Consider the following 24,552-nt stretch of genomic DNA (forward strand, 5'->3'; position numbering starts at 1 on the left):
CCAATATTTAATATTTTTTCTTTTTAAGAAATTATAGCCATCCTAGTAAGTATGAAATAGTATCTCTTTATAGTTTTGATTTTCATTTCCATGATAACTAATGATGTTGAGGATCTTCTCATGTGTTTATTGGTTATTTGTATACTTTCTATGGAGAAATGTCTATTCAGGTCCTTTGCCCATTTTTCAATTAGGTTGTCTTTTTATTGCAGCGGTGTTAGAATTCTTTATATTTTTGGTACTAGACTCTTATCAGATATATATGATTTGCAAATATATTCTCCCATTCTTTGGGTTGTCTTTTCACTTTCTTGTAAATGTCTTTGGAAGCACAACAGTTTTTTTAAATTTTGATGAATTTCAATTTACCTATTTTTTCCTTTGGTTGCTTGTGGTTTTGGTGTCATATCTAAGAACCCATTACTTAAGTCAAGGTCACAAAGGATTATGCTTTTCTTTTAAGAATTTTGTAGTTTTAGCTCTTAGATTTAGGTCTTTGATTAATTTTGAGTTGAATTCTATATATTGTATTAGATAGGGGTAGAGTTTCTTTTTGAGGCTGGTCCCCCAACCCCACCCCACCCTGGGCCACAACCACACAGGAATGATATCATACTTGTTCATTCTTTAGCAACTGGTGCTAATAGAGCTTCCGGTTTCAATGCCCAGGCCCAGAACTGAGGTAGTGGGCCTCAAACATTTTCATTTGGGTAGCATTTGATGGTTTAAACTATATTCTCCTACCTGATCTCTCCCATAACCAAGTCAGAACATTGTCCAACTTTAGATATAAGAAAACAGACTTGGAGAGAGTGAGTGAGTTGCCTAAAATCATGCAGGCATCCAAATGGCGGGTTTTAAACCTGGAGAAGAAAACCCTGGAAACAGGGAGATGGACATTGTGGTCATAGTCACAGCTCTGGCACTGGCATTTGAGTGAACTTGCATAAGTCAGGTCCCTCTTGGGGTCTCAATTTCATCATTGGTAGGTAAAGGAGTTGTCCTTGGGCAATTACAATAATAATAATTTACTGGGCATCTACCAAATTCCGGGCTCTGTGCCGGCACTCTATATATTAATACACCTCTAATTCTTTCACTAGCCGTGCATCGTTGTTTCTCAGAAGAGGGAATGGAGACCCTGAAGCCAGTAACTGAGGACACTCAGCTTGGAAATGAGAAGAGTGGGCCAGAAACCCGTGCTCTTTCCTCTCGGCCATGCCACATCTCCAAGCAACTTGTCCTCCGTGAGTCTCAGTTTCCTCATCTGTAAAATAAATAGTAAAATAAATATTCCTTCCTCACAGTTGCTGTGAAGCCTGTGGGCACAGCCATCCATTTGTTTATTGAATTTTTATTGAGCAGCTACAAGATGTAAAACTCTGTTCTAGGTGAGGATAGAACAGAACAGAAAATAAGACAAAACTCCTGCTCTCACAGAGTGTACATTCTAGTTGGGGGAAGGGCGCGTAGGGAAACAGAACAAGGAAACAAAGTAATGAGAGCTATGAAGAAATAGCATGATCGGATGGATTGAGAGAGGTCAGGGAAGCCCTTTAAAAAAGTGACATTTGCATCGAGACCTGAATGATCCAAAGGAGGTTGATGCTGGAAAATTTGGGCTCAGGCTGCCCAGAAAGAGGACAAAGTTTTCAAGGGAGGAAGCAGATTGTAAGAGATTAAAAGAGACAACATAAGTGAAAGGCACGTAAGAGTTAGAGATTAATTTAAGGAGATTAGTTCAAGGACCTTTTATTGTCCGCCCACTGTGTGCCAACAATTGTACTGGGCAGAATATTCAGAGATGACAAACACAATCTCAGTCCTCAAGGTGCTCACGATCTAAAAGGTAACAGAAAGCTGATAGTTTTCCCAGCTGATAAAATGGAGCATCTAATGAATTCTTACTCATGTTTTTGCAAATGCGCCCAGCAGGTGCGGAGACACTGCCATAGGTGATCACGAGGTGCTCCGCACAGGGCGCCCTGTTAATTTTTCCTTGGCAGCCACTGAGCCTCCATGGCTTCGACCCCTCCTCCCGGCGCCAGGGTGCGCTGCACCGCTTCTTAGTGCTAGCTGGACAGTGCCACCCTCTCCCCTACCTCCCTTCTCGCTGGGCCGCGCTTCCGGTGGCTGGCGGAAGCAGGGGCGGCTGCCGCGGGCGCCGGGGGCCGGAGGCATGGCGGGGGCGGGGCCGGGGGAGGCGTGCACGGAGCAGGCTGGGGCATCCCTCGCCCCGGCTCTTTGAGCCCGGACCAGACAGGTGAGGACTTCTCGTTTTTGGCCCAGCCTCCAAGCTCGGCAGACCCTCCCCGCAGGCTCCTCCCCACGTGACGCTGAGGCCCGCGGCCCCGCGGCCCCCGCCCTCCCTCCGTCAGAATTCTCTTCCCAGTGAGGCCCCGCCCCGGGCTTTTCTTTCCGGGGGCGCCCCCTTGGGCGTGTGTGCCCGCCCCTTGGCATTCCCTTCTCGTTTTGGAGGCCGTCACAAGGAATTGAGGGACTGGGCACCTTTCCCCATGGCGAAACCGAGACCCAGCAAGGGAAAAGGACTTAGGCCCACACAGTGAGTTAGTGGCCCGATTCTGTCAGGCTGTCTTACCGCTTCGGTTCCATAATGTAGCAAACGCCTACTGTGTGCCAGCCTCAGTGCTAGGCTCTGGGACTGCCGTATGACCAAAGTAGACCTGGTTACTTCCTGTCTGGAGAGGACAGTTTAGCAGGGAGTCGGACATTAAACACATGACCGTGCAAGTGAAAGTATAAATACAAATTGCGACAATTACTGTGAAGAAGACAAGAAATAACAGGGAAACGTCCTGATGGAGATGACACTTAAGCTGCAACTTGAGAAGTTGTGGCAAGGGCCAGGGGAAATACATTCCAGGCAGAGGGAATAGCTCCGGTGGATGCCCGAGTTGGCAAAGAACTTGGCATGAGGCAGGTTCAGCGCTCAAGAATGGAGGCTTGCCATGTGTCAAGCACCGTGTTTGTGTTCTGGTCCTTGGGAGCTTACCCTGTAGTTAGGGCCATAGACATGAGGAAAATCCAGAGGCAGAGATGCGAGCATACGAAGTGCAGTGGAGAAGTAGGGCGAGTATATTGGGATTTTATCCAATGGAGAGGTAAAGGGAGACTCCCCTGAGAAAGTGATGATTACACTGATATTGGAAATAGAAGTTAACTCAGCAGAGTTAACTTCTGTAAAGGGCCTGTTAGTAAATATTTTAGACTTGTGGGCCATGTGGCCTTTGTCTCAACTACTCAACTCTGCCTGTGTAGGGCAAAACCAGCTATAGACACTAGGTAAATTAATGGGTGAGGCTGTGTTCCAGTGCAACTTTATTTCCAAAAACAGGGAGGTGGGCTAGATTTGGCCTGAGGGCAGTAGCTTGCAGACTTTTGCTCTAGTCTAGATCAGCATACGTTTTATCTCCTTACCCAGTGCATATATAATTGAAACTAATGTTTTACAAAATAACGTTTACCATTACTATATGTGATAATGTGATATTTTCTATTTTATTGTATTTCATGTCAGCAAGAATATGCTGTAAATTGATTTCAAGGCCCTGTTAATCAGGTGTGACTGGCAGCAGTTTGAGAAACTTGATTTGCTCAGTTGCAGATGTCTGCACATTTTTAACTTAACTAGATATTATATATACTTATATAAGACATTTGAAATTATTTTAGAAGGAGGCAACGTCAGTAAATAACCTCATTATTTATATGTTTTTATTTCTAAAATACAGATTGGATCCAGTCATTCCTCTGTTTTCCAGTCTTTTTCTGGGCTTCTCTTTTATCACTCCCTTGGTGCTTCCTGTGTTCTAACACCTTGGAATTATTCTGTTTCCCAGTTGTGCCATGCCATGCTCTTTTCAAGTGTGTTTTTAGGCATCTTTTTACTTTGCCCAGTGAATTCTTTATCCTTCAAGGCCCATGTCAAATGTTGCTCCATTCATTCAGCATATATATGAACACTTACTGTCCCTTGTCGTAAGTGCTGGGGATACAGCAAGGAATTAGACAAGGTCCCTGCTCTCTGGCACGGAAGGACAGATAATAAAAAGGTAAACAAATAGGATAATTTTAGAAAGTGATAAAGGCCTTGAATTAAATAAAATAGGGTGAAATGCTAGATTTATGTGGATGGATGTGAGGTAGTCAGGAAAACTTCTGAAGAGTTGCTATTTTAGCTGAGACTTGAAGGATGAAACAGGCAGCTCTGTCAGCACTTAAAAAATGTTCCACTTCCTTCTGGCCTCCGTGGTTTCTGATGAGAAATCTACAAACTGAAATGTTGTTATTCCCCTTTAGGAAATGCGTTGTTCTTAACTGGTTGCTTCTGAGATTTTTACTTTGTCTTTTAGTTTTTCCCAGTTTAACTATGATGTGGCTGGGTGTAGATTTCTTGGGTTTATCATAGATTGGGGGGGGGGGGTCTCTGAACTTCTTGAATCTGGGGTTTATGTCTTGAAGTTTTCAGCCATCATTTCTTCAATTTTTTTTTTTAAGCATTATACTCTTTCTGGAACTCTCATGACAAAGGTGTGTGTTAGACTTTTTTGTTTTCCCTAGGACCCTGAGGCCCTGTTCACTTTTTTAAATCTTTTTTTTCTCTTTTGTTCAGATTGCATAATCCCTACTGATCTATCTTTAAGGTGACTTTTTCTTTCTTCTGTTGACTCCATTCTACTCTTGAGCCCATCCAGTTAGGTTTTTATTCTGGTTATTGCTTTTTAGCTCTAAACTTTCTATCTGGTTCTTTAAAAAAAACAATCTTCTCTTTCTTTGCTGAGACTTTCTGTCCTGACCTTGAGTGATCCTTCTACCTTGGCCTCTCAGAGTGCTGGGATTACAGGTGTGAGTCACTGCGCCTGGCCTAAAATTTTTTTACTTTTAGAGGTAGAGTCTTACTTACTCTGTTACCTAGCCTGGAGTGCGGCGGCACGATTATAGCTCACTGTGGCCTTGAACTCCTGGGCTTAAGTGATCCTCCCATCTCAGCCTCCTGAGTAATTGAGATTACAGATGTGAGCTACTACATCTGGCTAATTTTTAAATTTTTTGTAGAGATGGGGTCTGGTCTTGAACTCCTGGCCTCAAGGAGTCTTTCTGCTGTGGCTTCCCAAAGCTGGGATTGGAGGTACAAGCCACCATGTCTGGCTCCTTCCTTGTTAAGGCTGAATAATATTTCATTGTGTATACATGTAGCATATTTTGTTTATCCATTCATCCATTGATGGACATTTGAGTTGCTTTCATCTCTTGGCTACTGTGAGTAGTGCTGAGTGAACATGGGTATGTAAATATCTCTTCAATATCTTGCTTTCAATTATTTTGAATTTATAAGTGGTATTGCTGGATCATATGGTAGTTCTAATTTTAATTTCTTGAGGAACCTCCATACTGTTTTCCATAGCAGTTACACCATTATACAATCCCACCAATAATGCACAAGGGTCCCAGTTTCTCTACAACCTCAGCAACCCTTGTTATTTTCAGTTTTTTTGATAGTAGTCATCCTACTGGATGTGAGGTGATATCTCCTTGTGGTTTTTATTTGTATTTCTCTGATGAGTAGTGATGTTAAGCATCTTTTCATATGCTTGCTGGCCATTTGTATATCTTGTTTGGAGAGATGTGTATTGAAGTACTTTGACCATTTTTAGATTGAGCTGTATTTTTTTTTGTTGTTGAATTATAGGAGTTCTTTATATATTGTGAATATTAACCCTTTATCCAGTATATGATTTGCAAATATTTTTTCACATTCTGTAGGAAGCCTTTCACTCTGTTGATTGTGTCTTTTGATGCACACAAGTTTTTAAGTGTGATATATTCCTATTTGTCCATTTTTGTTTTTGTTGCCTGTGTTTTTGGTGTCCTATCCAAGAAATCATTATGAAGTTTAATGTCATGAAGCTTCTCCCCTATGTTTTCCTCTAGGAATCTTATAGGTCTTATGTTTAGGTCCTGAATCTGTCTTTAGTTAATTTCTGTATATAGTGTAAGATAAGGGTTCAACTTCCTTCTTTTGTATATGGATATCCAGTTATCCCAGCACCATTTGTTGAAGAGACTGTCCTTTCCCTATTGAGTGGTATTGGTACCTTGTGGAAGATCACTTGACCATATGTGCAAGGATTTATTTCTCGGCTCTCTATTTCATTGGTCTATGTCTGTGTTTATGCCAGTATATACTGTTTTGATTACTGTGGCTTTGTAATATGTTTTGAAATTAGGAAGTGTGAGTCTTCCAACTTTTTTCCTTTTCCAAATTGGGCTATTTGGGGTCCCATGAGAGTGTTTATGAATTTTGGGATAATTTTTTCTATTTTGCCAAAAATACCACTGAGATTTTGATAGGAATTACATTGATTCTGTAGATTGTTTTGGGTAATATGAACATCTTAACAGTCCATTAAATATTTTTGTTTGAGTGAATGTACATTAAATGTGATTTCTATACTATTCGAACCTGATGAAGTTGTAGGTTTATTCTGTTGAACATTCCCAATTGCTGAGCATACTTGGAAAGTATTACTAGTGAAGTAGGTCCTTCCCCTAAACCTGTTTCTAGACTTAGGAACGTCAGGACCACTTCCTGACTATAATCTGGGAAAGGGAAATGCCAGTCACTGTCACCTGGAGCGTTCCTAAATTTAGGATATTAGAAGGAAAATTTGCTTGACTTGTGTATTTATGTTTTGGTGAATTTTGTTTCATTTTCTTAACTTCTTTTCCATGCAGAGATGTGATAATGGATCATCATGTTTCTACCATCAAGCCTCGAAGAATCCAAAACCAAAATGTGATTCACCGCTTGGAACGCCGGCGGATCAGTTCAGGCAAGGCAGGTACCCATTGGCACCAGGTCCGAGTGTTCCACCAGAATGTCTTCCCCAACTTCACAGTTGTCAACGTTGAAAAGCCTCCTTGTTTCTTGCGCAAATTCTCACCTGATGGACGCTACTTTATTGCTTTTTCTTCAGACCAGACATCTCTTGAAATCTATGAGTACCAGGGCTGTCAGGCAGCAGAGGACCTACTGCAGGGATATGAGGGGGAGATCCTGTCCAATGGCAACGACCAGCGGTCAGTCAATGTCCGGGGCCGGCTCTTTGAACGGTTTTTTGTCTTGCTGCACATTACCAACGTAGCAGCCAATGGTGAACACCTGAACCGGGAGTGTAGCCTCTTCACCGATGACTGCCGGTGTGTCATCGTGGGATCAGCTGCCTACCTCCCAGATGAGCCTCACCCTCCTTTTTATGAGGTATATCGGAACAGTGAATCAGTGACTCCCAACCCACGGTCCCCTTTAGAGGACTATTCCCTCCACATCATTGACCTTCACACTGGTCGCTTATGTGATACACGCACATTCAAGTGTGATAAAGTGGTTCTGTCACACAACCAAGGGCTCTACTTGTACAAAAACATCCTGGCCATCTTGTCGGTGCAGCAGCAGACCATCCATGTCTTCCAGGTGACTCCTGAAGGCACTTTCATTGATGTGCGGACCATTGGCCGCTTCTGCTATGAGGATGACCTGCTCACTGTGTCAGCCGTTTTCCCCGAGGTACAGCGGGACAGTCAGACAGGCATGGCCAATCCTTTTAGGGATCCTTTCATCAACTCACTCAAGCACCGGCTTCTGGTATACTTGTGGCGCCGTGCAGAACAGGATGGTAGTGCAATGGCTAAGAGGCGCTTCTTCCAATATTTTGACCAACTGCGGCAGCTGCGCATGTGGAAAATGCAACTTCTGGATGAAAACCATCTGTTTATCAAGTATACTAGTGAGGATGTAGTAACACTACGGGTCACAGATCCATCACAGGTATGAGGTGAACTCTCCTACCATTTACCCCTCCAGTCTCCTTGGCAGAATGGAAAGGCCTCTCTGATTGCCTATAGCCGACCCCTCAGAAATACACATTTTACGTGGTCTGAATTGCCATTCTAGGGCTCAAACTGAAAATCAGCTCTGTTTTCCTCTGGCCATATGTATTCATCTGGACATGTGGAAGCTAAATATGAAGACATTGACTGGTAGATAGTCAACTCTGTGACTAGTATCCTAATTCTTCTGCAGAGCATTTTTAGTACTCTTGAGATAGAAGCTCAAATGTTGTTATACAAGGGCAAGATTTGGACTACCTATGGGGTCATTCTCCCTTGATTTTGTAAGGCTGTGCTTATTGGTCTGGCTGCTTTAGTTCTGGCAATGAGAGTGAGCACATGATACAAAAAGAAAATCCTCTAAAAAATCTAACCTCACTTTCCTACTTAAATGGTTAATGTCAATTTACTTCTCCACAAAGTCCTATTCGTAAGGTATCTAAGAGGTTAAGTTCATTCAACGGAGTTGAGTTTTTCTGCTTTACCCTGACCTTTCCCACATGCTGGTACATGGGTTGTAGAGCAGTGAAAAGATGGAAAGGAAGCCAAAATCTATGACCCACCAGGAGAATTGTCAGGACTGTGGGTCTTAATGGTTATTTGGTTTGGGTGAAAGATGTTGATAGGGGGAAGAGGATTGCTCAGAAGGGGATCAGGTGATATAAAGAGCACAGAAACTGCTAAGATTCTTGGGTTGAAACACCACGTTGAAATTCGGGGTAATTTGGGCATTTGTCTTTGAGAAACTCTCCACTTTGGTGTTGAGCAAATGAAAGACCTACCTTTCTATACCTTTGCCCCTGCATTCTCCTGTTTCTAGGTTGTCTCCTTAGATAGTAGTTTGGAAATTCAGAACAGCCAGCAAACCAGTAAGCCATGAAGTCAGCTGAGTTTGGTATCTTCCTGACCTGCAGCTGATTCTACCATTAGGAAATATCGTACAGGGCATTGTTTCCTAAGACCTCACCAGCCACCTGTGACAAAATATCTTCTAACGTCTTCTCAAGATAGTTTGTGTATTCTAAAAAAAAAAAAAAAAAAAAAAAAAAAAAAAGGCGTAATATGGTTGGAGGTAATTTTTTTCTGGATATTTTTTTCTTCCCTGTCAGTGAAGTCATCCATTGAGGCATCCTAGGTGAGCATCTAGTTCATCTTATGTGTTGTGGGAGATTGGTGGTGAAGTCTCTACCTTCCTGTTCGTTATTTCCCAGTCTGCTCTGGAGGCAAGTCTAGCAAATGTTTGTGTAATTCTATATTCATAAAATTATGAAAGATCCTGGTGAAGCCCTGATATGATCAAAATGTTGTCCAAGTGTATAGAAAGGGCATGAGTCAACCTTTTATTTAGGTTTGAGCTATAATTAATTTTTTTATTTTGGAGGGAATAAGTTACCTATGATTGCTGCATTTGAGATTATCGTTTTTTCCTTTGCAAAAAGGTGACCTATTTTTTTCTGGTAGCTATAATAAGTTGTAGCTAGGAACATTACTAGGGCTCTATCCCTTGCTTACAGAATTGGTAACTCAAAACCCAATCTTTCTGCCCTACTTGTCCTCCTTACTCCTCTCCCAGTTTAATTTGATAGGTTCCAATAAAGTTAATGAGTAAAAAGTGCATCCAAACACAAAGCCTTGGTAATATTAAGGGTATTATTCTCAGGTTACTCTCCAGCCTCTTTAATTTACAGCCAAATTTAATTTCCAGGTGACCACAAAAGCCATGTAATATAAGCTCTAGGAAGGACTAATTACTAGTAAGACTGGTGGGCCAAATGGCTCCAGAAAGTGGTAATGGAGATTTAAACTCAATCATAAGAGGCTGAAATGCTAATCATAGTGTCCTGTAAACTTCTAGAGTTCTCTTAATTCACACTGCCACATTCACTATGACAAAAACTAGAAGTTCCTGGAGCTTCCTTGTTAGGCAGAGCAGAGCCCTGGAGGTTTAAAGGAAGCTGACTGGTCACCTAGGGGCCCATTCAGAAAAAGCAGTAACTCCGCCACCTATGGCATTTGAATGCTTTTCAGGTTCTCCCTCTGATCTTAATTGCTACAAATCTCAAATGTATTTTACAAATGCTCTTGGCTGAAAGAAAATTTATGAAGAAAGAAATGGAAAATACCTCTCTGATTTTTCATTTGTTCAGCAGCAGTACCCTGCCTAGATACAACTTGGTTGGGCAGTTTTAGAACACAATGTACTTAAGGTGTCTCTCTGCATGTTAGAAATATTAAGAAGGAAAAATAAATGCCCCTAAATTGAACTTTCAACTGTACACATACAAGAGAAAATAATTTGCCAACAGGCAGCCCCAGGCTGCAAATCACTTTCTCAGCAGGAAAGAAAATTAAATCTGGCTTTTTAAAAAAGTGTTTTTTATTTCAGGGTGGGATAGGGAGCAAGTAGGGAATAAATACTTGGAAGGAAAAATATTGAATTTGCACAGTTTGAAATGAAAATTGAAAACCTTTTTATACATATATGCTGGCCAACTCAGTAATGCTAGCAGCACAAATACAGTAGGCAATCTGGCAACATTGAGGCTCTTAATTGATAAATCCCACTGATGCTTCCTCCTTTACCAGAACCGCTCGGAGCCATGTTTCCACCCGAGTGTTAAAGCTGAGGTGTTTGCTTGTTTTATTTGGGTGCCTTGATTTTTCAGCCAAGTGGTAAGTCTCCTAGGCATGGCATTATGCTTAGCTGTCCCATAGCGCTCTCTCTCCTTCTGCAGGCATCTTTCTTTGTGGTGTACAATATGGTGACAACAGAGGTGATTGCTGTGTTTGAGAATACATCAGATGAGCTTTTGGAGCTCTTTGAGAACTTCTGTGACCTCTTCCGTAATGCTACCCTGCACAGTGAAGTCCAGTTTCCGTGCTCAGCTTCTAGCAACAATTTTGCAAGGCAGATCCAGCGCCGGTAAGCTGTTCCACCTGGCTCAACAGTCTTCATTTTTCTTTAGAAAAATTGATGTTAGGCCAATAGCTATTTCTTCTAGGAAAGCTTCTCTTATTCTCTCTGTCCACCTGGCCTTGGTTAGTCTGCCTGGTTGTAACCCCTTGAGTCATCCCGAACTTTTCCTTTCTGTCTCTCACCATCTGTGTAATTATTTGTGCATTGTCTGTGATTCTTCCTGTGTGTGATCTACAAAAAGGTAAACACTGTGTCTTTATTTGTTGTTATGTCTTCAGAAGTGTACTGTCAAACCCTTAAATGTTTGTTGACTGCATTATTAAGGAAATTATTTTAGAACTTTTGGTTAAAAACGGTGTGTTGAACACATGCATTTATCTCTGCTTCATCTCCCAGCCCCACTAAAATGACAAGAAAGGAGTTAGAGGTTTAAACCTATAAGAACAAAGAAAATGGGAGAGGAGACAATTGGAGACAGGATAAGCCAACAGAGTTTTAGGAACTGAAAAGGCAGTGAATGAATTGACTTAGCATACCTTAGAGAGTAAAAACTTACAGCTGCAGAGCTTAGTTATCAAGAAACAAGCCTGCCTTACACCAGAGAACTCTGGAAAAGGTCAGGATGTTGAAGGCTCTAGGTACCTCTGAAGGTACCTGTGAGGTAGGCTGAAATCAGGAGGATTGGTGAACTTCTTAAAAGGAGCAGCCAGACCTTCCAGATCCCTTCCCTAGGCCTACAGAGCCAAATTACTCTCTCTTTCTCCACCTCCACAAAAGTCAGAAAGTTTATTCTCTGGACAAATTGAACCAGAAAAGCTCTGGTCTCAGGTTCGTGAGATGTATCTAAGATTAGGGATGAGACATGTCATGCTAAAAACAGCAATTAGGTGAAAGTTGACTCACTGAAGGGTAAAACTCCTATCCCCCTTCCCAGATGTGGCACCTAGGCTTATCTTCCCCAGGCAGGAGATTAGAGATCCTTCCCCATGGAAACTGACCAACCCAAAGAAGAGACTTACAGATACTGACACTCGGGGTGCCTTCACAAAACACTTAGGTCATCCTAAATTGATACCCTTCAGTCATCAAGGTCCTGCTATGAACCAGAGCTTCTAATAATTATCTTAACACATTATCATGAAATGAATGGTTCCTTTGGACCAAGGGCCCAAGCTAAATCTTACTCTAGTCAGACGGTACCTCATCAGATTTCACATATCCAGATTGTTCCCCTTGCCTTAGCCAATAATGGAAAATAGCTGTTTTAAGTCCCAAGACAGATCAGACCACAGTGAGTGGATGAATTAGAATAAGCATTACTGCCACTGGGAAAAACATGCAAAGCAGATATCTTAATGCAGTGGCATCATATTTCTATAAAAGGACAGTACTACTCAGTTGGCAATAGATGGACATTCATTTCAGACAACTGACTTGCTTTTCCTTTTTTTCTGGTTCACACAAATTTTCTGCCTTATTAGCCTCTCCATTCAGTGTAGAAGGATTTTTGGAAGCAGAACATGGATCAGAATTTGCTTTTTTCATTTTGGAATGAATTTTCTTCTTTTAAAATTAACTCTAAAATTAAGCAGATCGTTAGCCAATAACAAAAGGTGGGTACACTCAATCAAAACATCAAAGAAGTCACTGGAAGGCAAGTTCCATGAGGGCTGGGATTTTGGTCTATTATAATATATTCACTGCCGTATCCACAGCACCAAGGCCAGCGTCTGTCATGTGGGAGGAGGTCATTAGGTATTTCTTGAATAAGTGAAGTTGTCCAGGAATTTAGAGGAAACTGTGTTTTCAAAAAATTATTTTAGAATGCATCTGGAATTAAGCAAAATTGGTAAAAGTCCCAGGAGGAGAAAATAAAAGTTGAGAAAGCTTGTATATTCTAGCTCAGTGATCTTCAAAATTTTACTTCATACCACCAAAAGATTTTGAAAAACTGTAGATATTCTCACATATTTTTAATTTGATCTTTGAATTTTTTTACTATTACTACTAAATTTAAGTAGTTGTAGAGGATACTATTTTCTTTCTTTCTTTTTTTTTTGTTTTGGAGACACAGTCTTATTCTGTTGCCCTAGCTAGAGTGCAATAGCATCATCATAGCTCACTGTAACCTCAAACTCTTGGGCTCTAGTGATCCTCCTGTCTCAGCCTCTCCTGTAGCTTGGACTATAGGCAAGAGCCATTGCACCTGCCTAATTTTTCTATTTTTAGTAGAGATGGGGTCTCACCTTTGCTCAGGCTGGTCTTGAACTCCTGAGCTCAAGCGATCCTCCCACCTTGGCCTCTCAGAGTGCTAGGATTACAGGTGTGAGCCACCCCGCCTGGCCTAAGATGCTATTTTCAATGTGTATTAAACATTGACATTTAAAAATAATATTATTAGAACACTTTTTTAAATACAGCCAAAGGAATCTAAAGACCATAGTAATTGGTATTCAAATATTTAATATAAAAAGTTCAGAGCAAATTATTTCCTGTGGGAAATAATGTTGGAAATTTTACATTGTTTCTTCTTATTCTCAAATTCATATATCTATTCCATTTCCCTCAGAGAATTGTATCTTAATGTAGTATATTTTGTTAACCAGCCTATCATACTTTGCTGCTTTGAAAATACAATGTATATATAAATTGAAATTATTTTTTATTTCTTATGAATACATGTCTCTAAATACAAAATTTTATAGTAACCTTTTCCCAATAATCTTTTGGTAAAAACTGAAAAAAAATGAGTCCCTTATGAGTTAGAATAAATGTTTAAGGAAAACAATAGATACCAAAGATCACGAGTCATTTAATGAAAGCTTTTATCCTAAAAGATAGAGACCAAAACAAAACAAACAGAATAAGGAGTAAAGATTCAGGAAATAATATTACATTAACTGAAACAATCAATTGCAGGTATAAAAACAGGACATTCCTAGAACTAGAAGCTCTTGGAAATTTAACATTTGTTAGATATAGTTGAGGAACTCTCCAAGACAGTAGAATGAAAAGATAAGAGAAGGGAAATGGGAGAGAAACAATTTTTTAAAAAATTAGAGGAGCTACCCAGAAGGTCCAATGTCTGGCTAATACCTGAAGGAGCCATAGAGAAAATGAAGGGGAACAAGTAATGGGATAGTTGTCCCGTACCAAAGGACATAAATTTCCATATTGGCAGGACCTGTGGATGGTGTGCTAGAGCTGACAGTTAAACTTTCAGGAATTAAAAATTAATTATCTACTAATTATTATTTCCTATTTATTGTACTATGTATGCCTTTGTGGTTGTTTGTATCTGTTTTATATGTATAGTGTTAATGATGTGCTATTGCTCATCTCTTGGCAAATCTGTGTTCTATGATATCACATTGGTACCTTGAAATTGGCCACAGCAAGATTTACACCATAGAAATTGGCAAGCACTACAAATCATGGCTTTTTTTCCTCAGAGAAAAATTAAACCTCTACCAACACACTACTGGATCCATCAAGTACCCAGTACAGTCAATGAAACAAGACCCTACTGAGGCATGTCGTCATGAAATTTTGGAACACTGGGATAAAAAGAAAATTATAAAAACTTTCAGAAAGAACATACATTTCACATGTTAAAAAATAAGTCGTTAGAATGGCATTGGACTTATCAATAACAACACTGAAAGCTTGAAGCCATTAAAATCATGCCCTCAGAATTCTATGAAAAAGGTGATTTCTGATCTAGAATTCTGTATCCGAATAATAGAGTAGAACAAAGACATTTTCAGACCTGTAAAGTCTCAAAAATTACCTCCCATGTACTTTTTCTAAGGAAGCCTCTGCAAGATGTGCTATACCACTAGAATGATATGCAGGAAATAGGGACTGACTCTGAGAGAGGCAAAGAGAATTCTAAGGTTGATGGTAAAGGGAATTTGCAGAATGATGGTGCTCTACCAGTCAGACGAGATGGAAGCAGGAGAGTGGAGGATTCCAAGAGGGATGTGTCCAGGGGAAAAATAAAATTGTTAGAATATCCAGTGGGTTTGAGTGTATGAAGAAAAGATTGTTTATTTTATTCTAGTAGGGTTGTCAACATAGGTGTCACTGGGAAGGTGATATTTGAGCAAAGCTTTTGAAGGAGGTCAGGGAGCAAGCCATGTGGGCAACTGGAGGAGCAAAAGGAATAGCAAATCTGGAGGCCATGAGGTGGGTCTGATGCACTGAAGGGACACCAAAGAGGCCAGGGTAGATGGATTGGCGTGAGCAAGGAACAGAGTAGTTGGACATAGAGTCAGAGACCAGACCTGGGAGGGCCAGATCCATAGGGCCATTCTACAGCTTTGGTTTTACCTGTAGATGAGATAGATTTTATAGTGTTTGAGCAGAGGAATGGTGTAGTCTCACGTATGTTTTAACAGGACCACTCTGGCTGCTGTGTTAAGAGGCGGCTATAAGGGGTAGAGTGGAAGCAGGGACACCAGTTAAGAGACTGTTGCAGTGATCCAGTAAATAAAACTACGGCATTCTGTTTCCTGCCACTAGGATTTAGGTTCTTTTTTTTTTTTTTTTTTTGACTGATGTATCCTAAATACCTAGGAGAGTGCCTGACACATACCAGGTCCTGTTTAATTATTTGTTGATTAACAATGGTGACTTGGAGAGCAGAGTGGATTGGGAGTAGTAAGTAATTGTATTATCAATGTATTTTGAAGGTAGAGCCCAAAAGTCAGGGAGGATGGGATATGGGCTATGAAAGAACAAAGTCAAAGATGATTCTAACATTTGTGGCTTGATGAACTTGCAAGAGAGATTACGATTAAATTGCCGTGGTGAACCTGTGAGTGGGACAGGTTCAGGAGAGAAGATCAGAAATTCTATGAGCAGAGACATCTATTAGTTTCTCAAAGAGGAGGGAGTGTTATCTGTGTCAGAGCTGCCTGACAGGTCAAGTAAGATGAGGACTGATAATTAACCATTGGAGTTAGCAACACGCAGATCATTGGTGACCTTGACAAGAGTAGATTCAGTGAGACAGTGGAGGCGAAAGCATATTTGGGGTAGGTTTACAAAAGAATGGGAGGAGAAAATTTGGTTAGTATGAAAAAGTGTTTTTGTGGCGTTTTGTTGTAAAGGGGAGCTGAAAAGTGGTGCATCAGCTGGAGGGGCAAGTGGTGTTAAATTTTTATTTTTGTTAGTTTTTAAACGGGAAGAAAAATGGCATGTTTGAATGCAGATGGTGCTGATCCGGTAGAGAAGAGGGAAACAGTTTAGAAAAGTGGGGGAAGAACTGCTTACGTGTATGAGGGGGGAATGGAATCTAGTGCACAGGTGGAGGGCTTGGCCTTACACAGGAGCACAGATAGTTATATAGGTTCAGATGTTGGACAGATGTGCTGATGGGAGCTTTCAAATGTTCTCTTCTCCTTGCTTCTATTTTTCAGTAACAAAGTAGGCAATGCCATTAGCTGAGAGTGAGCATGGAGTAGGGGCATGAAATAGCCATGGAAGAGAGTGGGAGTCTGGCAGGTCTATGGAAATGTAGCATGAGTGCCCTGCAACATTAAGGGCCCACATGAAGTTCGTGATTATAAATTTAAAGTGAGCACTGTTGTATGTTTTTCCTCCAGCCTTGGGGAAAACCAAATGGATACAGGCATGGAATAGAAGAGTTGAGCTTAACTAGAGTTGTAGTTTTTTTCAACTAAGTCTCACAAAAGAAGAGAATTCAGGATTGTTGAGGATCAATACAATGGAACAATTTTCATGATTAACTGTAGGAACGAAAGCTGGCTAAGGAAGGAAGAGAGGATAGGATGAGGGTGTAGGATGGCAAAAAGTTGGTAGAACCAGTGGACTGTAGGTCCCATGGGGGCTGAGGGATTGCTGATGTTGAGATGAGTAGAGGGAGTGAGGAGGGAAGATGAGAGGGAAGATGGTTGGAGAATGCGGTGGTCTGCTCTGAGATTACAGAGGTGTTGCAGGTGTGGTAATGGCGAGGTTGAGGGTGTGGCCATGGAGTAAGTGGCTGAGGTTGAGAGAAGTTCAAGGAACTAGGAGGCCATGGTGTTAGAAGGATCGTTGTGAGAGTTTTGAAACCAGCAAGAATTAAGAGAAGCATAGTTGGCTAGAGTGATACTAAGCTAGGAGCTGAAGCGGTGAAGATGTCAGAGGGAGTGACTGCTTCATCTTTTCATCATTGGGGAGTGTGGAGAGTGGAGGTGATGGGTGCTGCAGAGGAAGAGGCACTGCTACAGCCTTTAGATCGTCACAGGTGCTTTGATTTGTGGTCCTCACAAAGCTGTGGGCCAGTCCCCACTGTTTTACCCAGCAAAGCCAGTGAGCCGGGCGGGGTTGTGGATTACGAGGTGGTGCTAGATCTTTGCTGAAAACCAAAGAGTCCAATCAAAGGATCTTTGATTCCAGCTCAAATGAAAGGGAAAAAATAAGTTCTTTTTGGCCCAAAGTTTAATTTTATGATTTACAGTAAGGCTGTGAAAATTACTGTCAAGAGGAGTAATGGAAAAGCAGCATTGATAGCTAGGCTTTCTTCTGGAGGAGCTGAGCAGTGTCCATGTCCATTCGGTACCACAGATTAATAGTGAAAATAAAAATCAGTCCCAACTAATCAATCCTTCTGGTCTCGTGAATGTTAAGAACATTCAAGTTTTTTATTCCATTGGTTTCAGGGATGAGATGTTATATTTTCCCCCGCAATCTAAAAAATTTTATTTATTTCCCCTTAATTGTTAAACCATCTGATATGATTTGATTCAGAGATTTTTAAAAATACTTACTGATAGTTGACATTCTTTCTAAGAAAGTGAAAAAGAAAAAAGAAATCCAAAATGTCATTATACAAATAACCATTAACATTTTGATGTATTTCTGCTAGTCTTTTTTTGTGCGTAATTTTTTCCTTTGTTTTTAACCTTACTATAATATACAGGCAGTATTGTAGTCTACTTCTTTTACTAACCATTATGATAAAAATTTCTCCTATTACCATATAATCTTTGAAAATTATAGTTTTCTATTAGGTTTTAAATTTTTCCTTCAATGTTTCATTGTCATAAACAATGCTGTATTGAATATGCACAGAGATTTTTCTGCATGTAGGAGTGTTTCCTTAGGGTAAATTTCCAGAAGAATAGAAATACTTGGTCAAAGAGTATTAAATTTAGTATTTGTTACAGTTATCAGAAATAGCTGCTCTGTTATTATTTTCAAAGATAAGTCATATATGTGACTCTGTCTGTGTCTAGATACTGCTGTTTCTGTAGGAAGTATGGAAAGCTAGTTCCTAAACTTTATTTAAACAAACTAAAAATGAGTAATTTATCAAAGTATTTGGTGGAAGTTAGCTTCCCAAGAAGAATCAGAGAGAGGCTATTTCTGTTCAGGATTCTCTGCTCTTTGTAACTAATTCAGTCTGAAGTTATTATTTGGGGAAAGTAAGTTCTTGAACTTTTTCCGCTGGTTGAGCTGTTATCACAGACGAGCAGAAATACTTGTCATACACTAGTTATTCTCATTTTAAACTTGTTTATAGAGTCTTTGCTAACTTTTCTAAAGTAATTTATGTTCCCCATTTCTAATTCTGCTTTTTATTTTTTAAGATTATTTGTAGCTAGCCAGACTTGTGATGTGCGAGAGAATTCTGTTTTCATTCAATATCTAGATTTTAATTTTTATTTAGAGAATGAGTTGTTTTTAGACATATGTTAGTCAATTTACAATCCAAGACAGCTTTGCGTACCCACTAACAAAGCCTTCCTCACTGGTCCTTTGTTTAGGTTCAAAGACACCATTATAAACGCCAAGTATGGAGGGCATACAGAGGCAGTACGCCGGCTGTTGGGGCAGCTCCCGATCAGTGCTCAGTCTTACAGCGGGAGCCCCTACCTGGATTTATCTCTCTTCAGCTATGATGACAAGTGGGTGTCCGTCATGGAGCGGCCCAAGACTTGTGGAGATCACCCTATCAGGTACAGTGTCCCTGCTCCAGCTATAGACTGCTTAAGGGCAAAAGACAGCTCGCTTTCTCTCTCTTCTTCCTGGGCATCATTTCCTTGTGACTTTCTGTTTGTACTCAATGGTTAGACTGAAAGGGCAGGCTATTTCTGTAATGTGGTGAGTGCTTTGATCATTTAGGTACTAGTCTCATAAGTCAACCACTCCTACTCTTTGCTTCTCATCAGAACATCTGATTCAGATAAGTGTTGTCCCCTTTTAAAGGTATCCAGGGAAGGAAACTGTACTATTCCATTTAATAATCTAACACCATTGCATAATTTTTATAGTTGAGGCTTTATTATTACGAATATCTAACACAAATTGAACTTACTGTGGTGGCTCAAGCCTGTAATCCCAGCTACTTGGGAGGCTAAGGGGGGAGGATCGCTTCAGCCGAGGAGTTCGAGGCTGCAGTGAGGTATGATTGTGCCACTGCACTACAGCTGGGAGACCTGTCTCTTAAAAAACAAAAATCCACAAATTATTTCATCCTCCCATGTTACCTAGTAGAAAAGATAGCAGAGACAATTTGGGGAACAGGCAGGTTTAGGGAAAACGCATGCTCCCTCACTTGTAGGAATTTTGGAGTGTAGACTACTGTGTTATTGCTGAAACCTTGAAACTAACCTCTTATAAGCAATCCCTCCCTCACAGAAATCCGGTTCACAGACCCATCTGTCTCTCCACATCTGGAGCCCGCACTGTTCTGTGTGCTGTAATAGGTACCAGGGAGAGGAACTGGCACCACTGTCAGTAGTGGGGTTGACTCAAGGGATGTGTGTTCCTGGAGCTCTAAGCTGGAGCTTGGAAGATCTTTTTCACTTAGAAACAGTGGTAGCTAGGTCTCTGTAATAGATGTATTTCATCATCCAGCTTCATTGCATATTAAAGGGGCCTATGTTACATATTCTGTACAAGTAATTCCAATTCCTTTGGGAAATTGTAAATTCTAAAAACCAATTAAATTTTTTTTTTAATTATGGAAAGTTTTTTTGTTTTTTGAGACAGGATCTCTCTCTGTTGCCCAGGCTGGAGTGCAAGTGGTATGATCATAGCTTACTGCAGCCTCCAACTCCCAGGCTCAAGTGATCCTCCTACCTCAGCCTTCCAAAGTGCTGGGATTACAGGCATGAGCCATTATGCCTGGCCCGAAAATTTTAAATATACTCAAAAAGTGGAAGAGTGTAATGAACCTCCATGTACACATCACCCACTTCAACGGTTATCAGTTCATGGCCAGTCTTTATTCATGTATGTCCGCCACCACCACTACTCCCTCCCTTTCCAACCACTGGCCAGATTATTTTGAAGGAAATCCCAGTTATCTTAGCATTTTACCCATAAGTATTTCTGTATGAATTTTTTTTTAATTTAAATTTTAATTTTTTTTTGAGACAGAGTCTTGCTCTGTTGCCCCAGCTAGAGTGCAATGTCATAATTATAGCTCACTGCAACCTAAAACTCCTGGTCTCAAGCAGTTCTCCTCTCAGCCTCCTGAGTAGTAGCTGGGACTACAGGCGCACACCACCACGCCTGGCTAATTTTTCTATTTTTAATAGAGAAGGGGTCTTGCTCTTGCTCAGGCTGGTCTCAAATTCCTGAGCTCAAACGATCCTTCTGCCTTGGGCCTTCCAGAGTGCTGGTATTACAGGCGTGAGCCACCATGCCCAGCCCTGTATGAATTTCTAAAAGATAAGAACTTTAAAAATAAAAAATCCAACAAAACTTTAATACCATTATCCCATCTTAAGAAAATTAACAAAAAATTTTAGGGCCAGCAAATATCTAGTCAGTTTTCACATTCCCCTGTTGTTTTGTAAATATTCTTTTTACAGGTAATTTGTTTGAATCAGATCTAAACAAAGGTCACGTATTACACTTGGTCACTATTCCCTTAAGTCTTTTTTTATTCTATAGGTTCCATTTCCCTCTTTTATTTTCCTTGCAGTGAAATTGTTGAAGAAACCAGGTTGTTTGTCATCTAGTGTTCTCCATGTTCTAGATTTTGCTCATTGTATCTCTGGGGTAGTATTTACCATACTTCTCATTCCCCCAGATTTCCTGTAAACTGGTTGTTAGATTTAGAGGCTCAAACTACTCACTTTAAATTACAAGCTCTTTGTGTATTAGAGAGTATGTGAGTAACATTAATGTATTTTTTTTACACATAAAAGCATATGATAGGCCTCATTTGATCTGAGTCAAGTAGCATACATTTCTCTGCTTTCTAACTTCCCTGCCTTTCTAATTTGAAAAGATGAATCTAAAATAAATCTGGAAATGCCCTCACCCTGAATAAAGGAGATTTTTCTTGTAATTCTTATTTATATTTTTAATTTAAAAATGAGAAATGGTAAGGATATTAAAGGCATTTGAAGAGAGTATGCCATTACTCTTACACCTTTATTATATTTTTGTCTATTTCATTTGTTAGTATGCATGTTTATGTTTACAGAGTCATAATCGTGGTTAGCATCATATTTTCTAGACTGCTTTTATTTTATAAATGTTTTTCCATCTTGTTACAGAGTTCTCACAATTACAGTCCTAATGATGGTGTATTATTCCATCAAGTAAATGTGTCATAGTTAATTTAACCATTCTTCTGTCACTGAGGATTTATTCTCCTTCTGCGTTTTTACATTAGAATGAATGCCATAGTAGCCATCTTTATTCATGTCACTAGTTACTTCATTTAAGTTAAATTATGAGGTTATAAATTCTTTTGAATGCGATCAAGTCAAAGGGTGTAAGTATCTCTAGGTCTGCTTATCTATTTGCTTTCCAAAAGGGAAATCATAGAGCTTTTTAATTCAGGGCTTTTCATTTCCTAGAACTTGCTCCCAATTCAGCCCCTACCCCGCGAATCATCTCTAGTTTCCCAAACCACAGGGCATTTATTTTGCTTATGAGAAAAGGTATTTTAAGGACTGAGAAGGATGGAAGCATCTTTAGTCTCACTGTATTAGGTGAAAAATTAAAAACTACTTAGTATTTTGTTTCTTTGTGTGAAAAAGAAGACCCTTCCAAAAGAATTTATTTTTAAAAGTGAAAAATTCAAAGATAGACTTGAGTCCACACTGTCCTATATGGTAGTCACTGGCCACATGTGGCTATAGAGCACTTAAAATGTGGCTAGGCCAAGTTGAGATGTGCTCAAGTGTCAAATACACACCAGATTTCAAAGATTTAGTGGAAAAAAAAAAGAATGTGAAATATCAAATCTCTCACTAATATTTTTATATTCATTATAAGTTGAAATGACTATTTTGGCTATACTGGAGTAAATAAAATATTAAAATTAATTTTACCTTTTTACTTTTTTTAACGTGGCTACCTAAAAATTTGAAATTACACGTGTGGCTTACATTTCATTTCTAGCCCTAGCCTAGACAATCTTGAGGCAGGAACCTCTGGAAGTTGGGGGAATGTAATTGAGGCTGTACTAAGGGTCATCTCGGGAAAGAAATGACCAATGACTCAGTACAACATCACAAAATTCATCATCACTCTGCCCCTAAAATGAGCTGATCAGACCAAGGTGATTTTATATAATAGTTCTGATAACCTGGGGTTGATGTAAGAGAGTTCATTAATAAGGTGAAATTATGAGTTGCAACATTCCCCTGTTGTCTAGATTTCAATTTGGTGGTGAATATCAATACTCTCTCTCTTTCTGCCTTTCTTTCTCTCCCTCTCTCTCTCTCCTTGTTCTGTTTAGGTTCTATGCCCGGGACTCTGGCCTGCTCAAGTTTGAGATCCAGGCAGGTTTACTGGGCCGCCCCATCAACCACACAGTCCGACGCCTTGTTGCCTTCACCTTCCACCCTTTTGAGCCTTTTGCTATTTCCGTGCAGAGGACTAATGCTGAGTATGTTGTCAACTTCCATATGCGACACTGCTGCACGTAGGTGCCTCACAAAGCCAGGTTATCTGGCCTTCCAAGACTTTGCCCCCTTCTTATCTCAGTGGACTCTAAAGCAGAAGCTTCTGACTGCCAGCTTTGTTGGTTCCAGCCTGGTATACCTCAGATGGGGAGAGCCAGAGAAAGGAGCAAGCTTGGCTCAACCTACTGGAATTTTTTATTGTATACAGTACTACTACTGATCAAGTCAAAGTCCTTTTGCCTTTCCCTGTGGGAATGCCCAGCATTAATTAAGCCCGTTTCATTTTTGCTTTACTTTGCATTTTATTGCTGTGAAGATGAAATCATCATACCTTTACTCCCTTCATGTCACTTCCTTGGCATTATGATTTGCAGCCTGAAGCAGGTAAATCTTATTTACTCATGCGAACTATGTGCATCTTTTCCACTTAGCCAATAAGCAGGGCTATCTTTATAAGAAAAAAAATAAAACCTTGGTATTTTCTTACTTAAATATATCCTGTTTGATGACTGCCTTATGTTCGTATCACACCCAATGCTTTGCAAGTATTTGGGTTCCAGGAAGGACAGTGAAAGAGACGAGAGGCCATGCATGCAGCAGCTGCTCCTGGGAGGACTAAGTGGTGAGTGCTGGCAGGGAAGACAGTTATCTGCCAGGATGTTTCCTTCCCTAGGGTTTTCTCCTGGTAACTGTCACAGCTGGAGGAACTGGGCGTAATTGCACATCCTCATGTGGAAGCATGCTCCCATCTGCACCATCTGTGTCATGCAGGTGGAGGAGGGAGCAGTTCTCGTGGGCCACAGCAGAAACAAACACTGTGTAGCACGTTCTGTAATTTGGGTAGTGGGAGCTGGCAAGGTGCAGGTGTCCCTACGGAAACTAGACTGTTCCTGGATGGCCGAGCCATCACAGCCGTCCCGCAAACACCTGCCGGCCGCAGCCGCATCCTTCTGTCACATTCTCAACTCTCGCCAGACTGTTTATGTTTCATCTGCATAATGGTATCCACCAGAAATATAGTAAGCTTGTTTAGTAACATCTGACTTTGAAGATAGCTTTGAAATGTTCCTGAGGGGGCTGTGAAAGGAGTCATGGATGCAGACAGCTGGATCCTGTATTCCCTCCGCCATCCAGGCTGACTTCCTTAGGGAATATAAGAAATGTGATACGAGATGCTGAGCCCCACCAAAAACTGTTCAGCTAAGTTCAGCATTTTCAAAATTGAACAGCTAAATTCATTCTCATTCAACATTCAACACAGGCTTTGAGCACCTACTATGAGTCAGGGTAGACATTGTGTCAGGATGCTAAGAGTGAGGAGAAAAAGAGACTAAGAAATCATCATAATTCAACATGGTAAAAGCTCTAATAGTGTCTCTCTGGAACAGTGGAGGGAGATGAAGAACTGATGGAGAAGGACGGGTATCCTGGGGAAAGAAGGAACACTGGCATTGGATAAATGAGAGTGTGTTGTGTGCCCCAGGTTGAAGACATTTCAGGGAGAGGCCTAGACATGCAAAGGCACAGAAGCATGAGCAGGGCTGTCATGTTGTGGAATGGTAAATAAGCTGATATGGCTGTAACATAAGCTGGGGTGGAGGTGGCCAAGCAGTAGACTGAGGGGATATCAGGAAGAGAGTTCTCGTGCTGGGTGCTAGGGTTTTATGTAGTGGAGGCATAATATGGAGTTCCCAAAGGTAACTTTCACCTGTCTGGAAGATGGCTTGGAGGGGATGGAGACTAGAGAGAGGGAGGCCAGATGCGTCGCTGGTGGTCATCCAAAGGAGAATGGCTTGAACACTGTCACTGGGCCTCTGGATGGATGAACTACTTTGTAGATCA

At 40.6% G+C, this 24,552-nt stretch overlaps 1 protein-coding gene across 5 annotated transcripts; it reads left to right on the forward strand.

Annotated features, from left to right (window-relative positions):
• The first annotated feature begins 2,124 nt into the window (after positions 1 to 2,124).
• Positions 2,125 to 23,202, forward strand: DET1 (DET1 partner of COP1 E3 ubiquitin ligase). 5 transcript variants are annotated; one of them, XM_069465739.1, is made up of 6 exons: positions 4,063 to 4,073; positions 6,757 to 6,863; positions 6,999 to 7,849; positions 10,647 to 10,834; positions 18,604 to 18,795; positions 22,545 to 23,202. In XM_069465739.1, the coding sequence occupies exons 2-6, from the start codon at positions 6,767 to 6,769 to the stop codon at positions 22,732 to 22,734; spliced, it is 1,518 nt and encodes a 505-aa protein (XP_069321840.1). In that variant the 5' UTR covers positions 4,063 to 4,073; positions 6,757 to 6,766; the 3' UTR covers positions 22,735 to 23,202. The 5 variants fall into 5 exon arrangements, with proteins under 5 accessions (XP_069321837.1, XP_069321835.1, XP_069321838.1 ...); XM_069465736.1 differs by lacking the exon at positions 4,063 to 4,073 and adding an exon at positions 2,125 to 2,263 and having other exon boundaries at positions 6,757 to 7,849; XM_069465734.1 differs by lacking the exon at positions 4,063 to 4,073 and adding an exon at positions 2,488 to 2,563 and having other exon boundaries at positions 6,757 to 7,849.
• The last annotated feature ends 1,350 nt before the right edge of the window (positions 23,203 to 24,552 follow it).

Source organism: Eulemur rufifrons, chromosome 3 (genome assembly GCF_041146395.1).
Source record: "Eulemur rufifrons isolate Redbay chromosome 3, OSU_ERuf_1, whole genome shotgun sequence".
Classification (NCBI taxonomy): domain Eukaryota; kingdom Metazoa; phylum Chordata; class Mammalia; order Primates; family Lemuridae; genus Eulemur; species Eulemur rufifrons.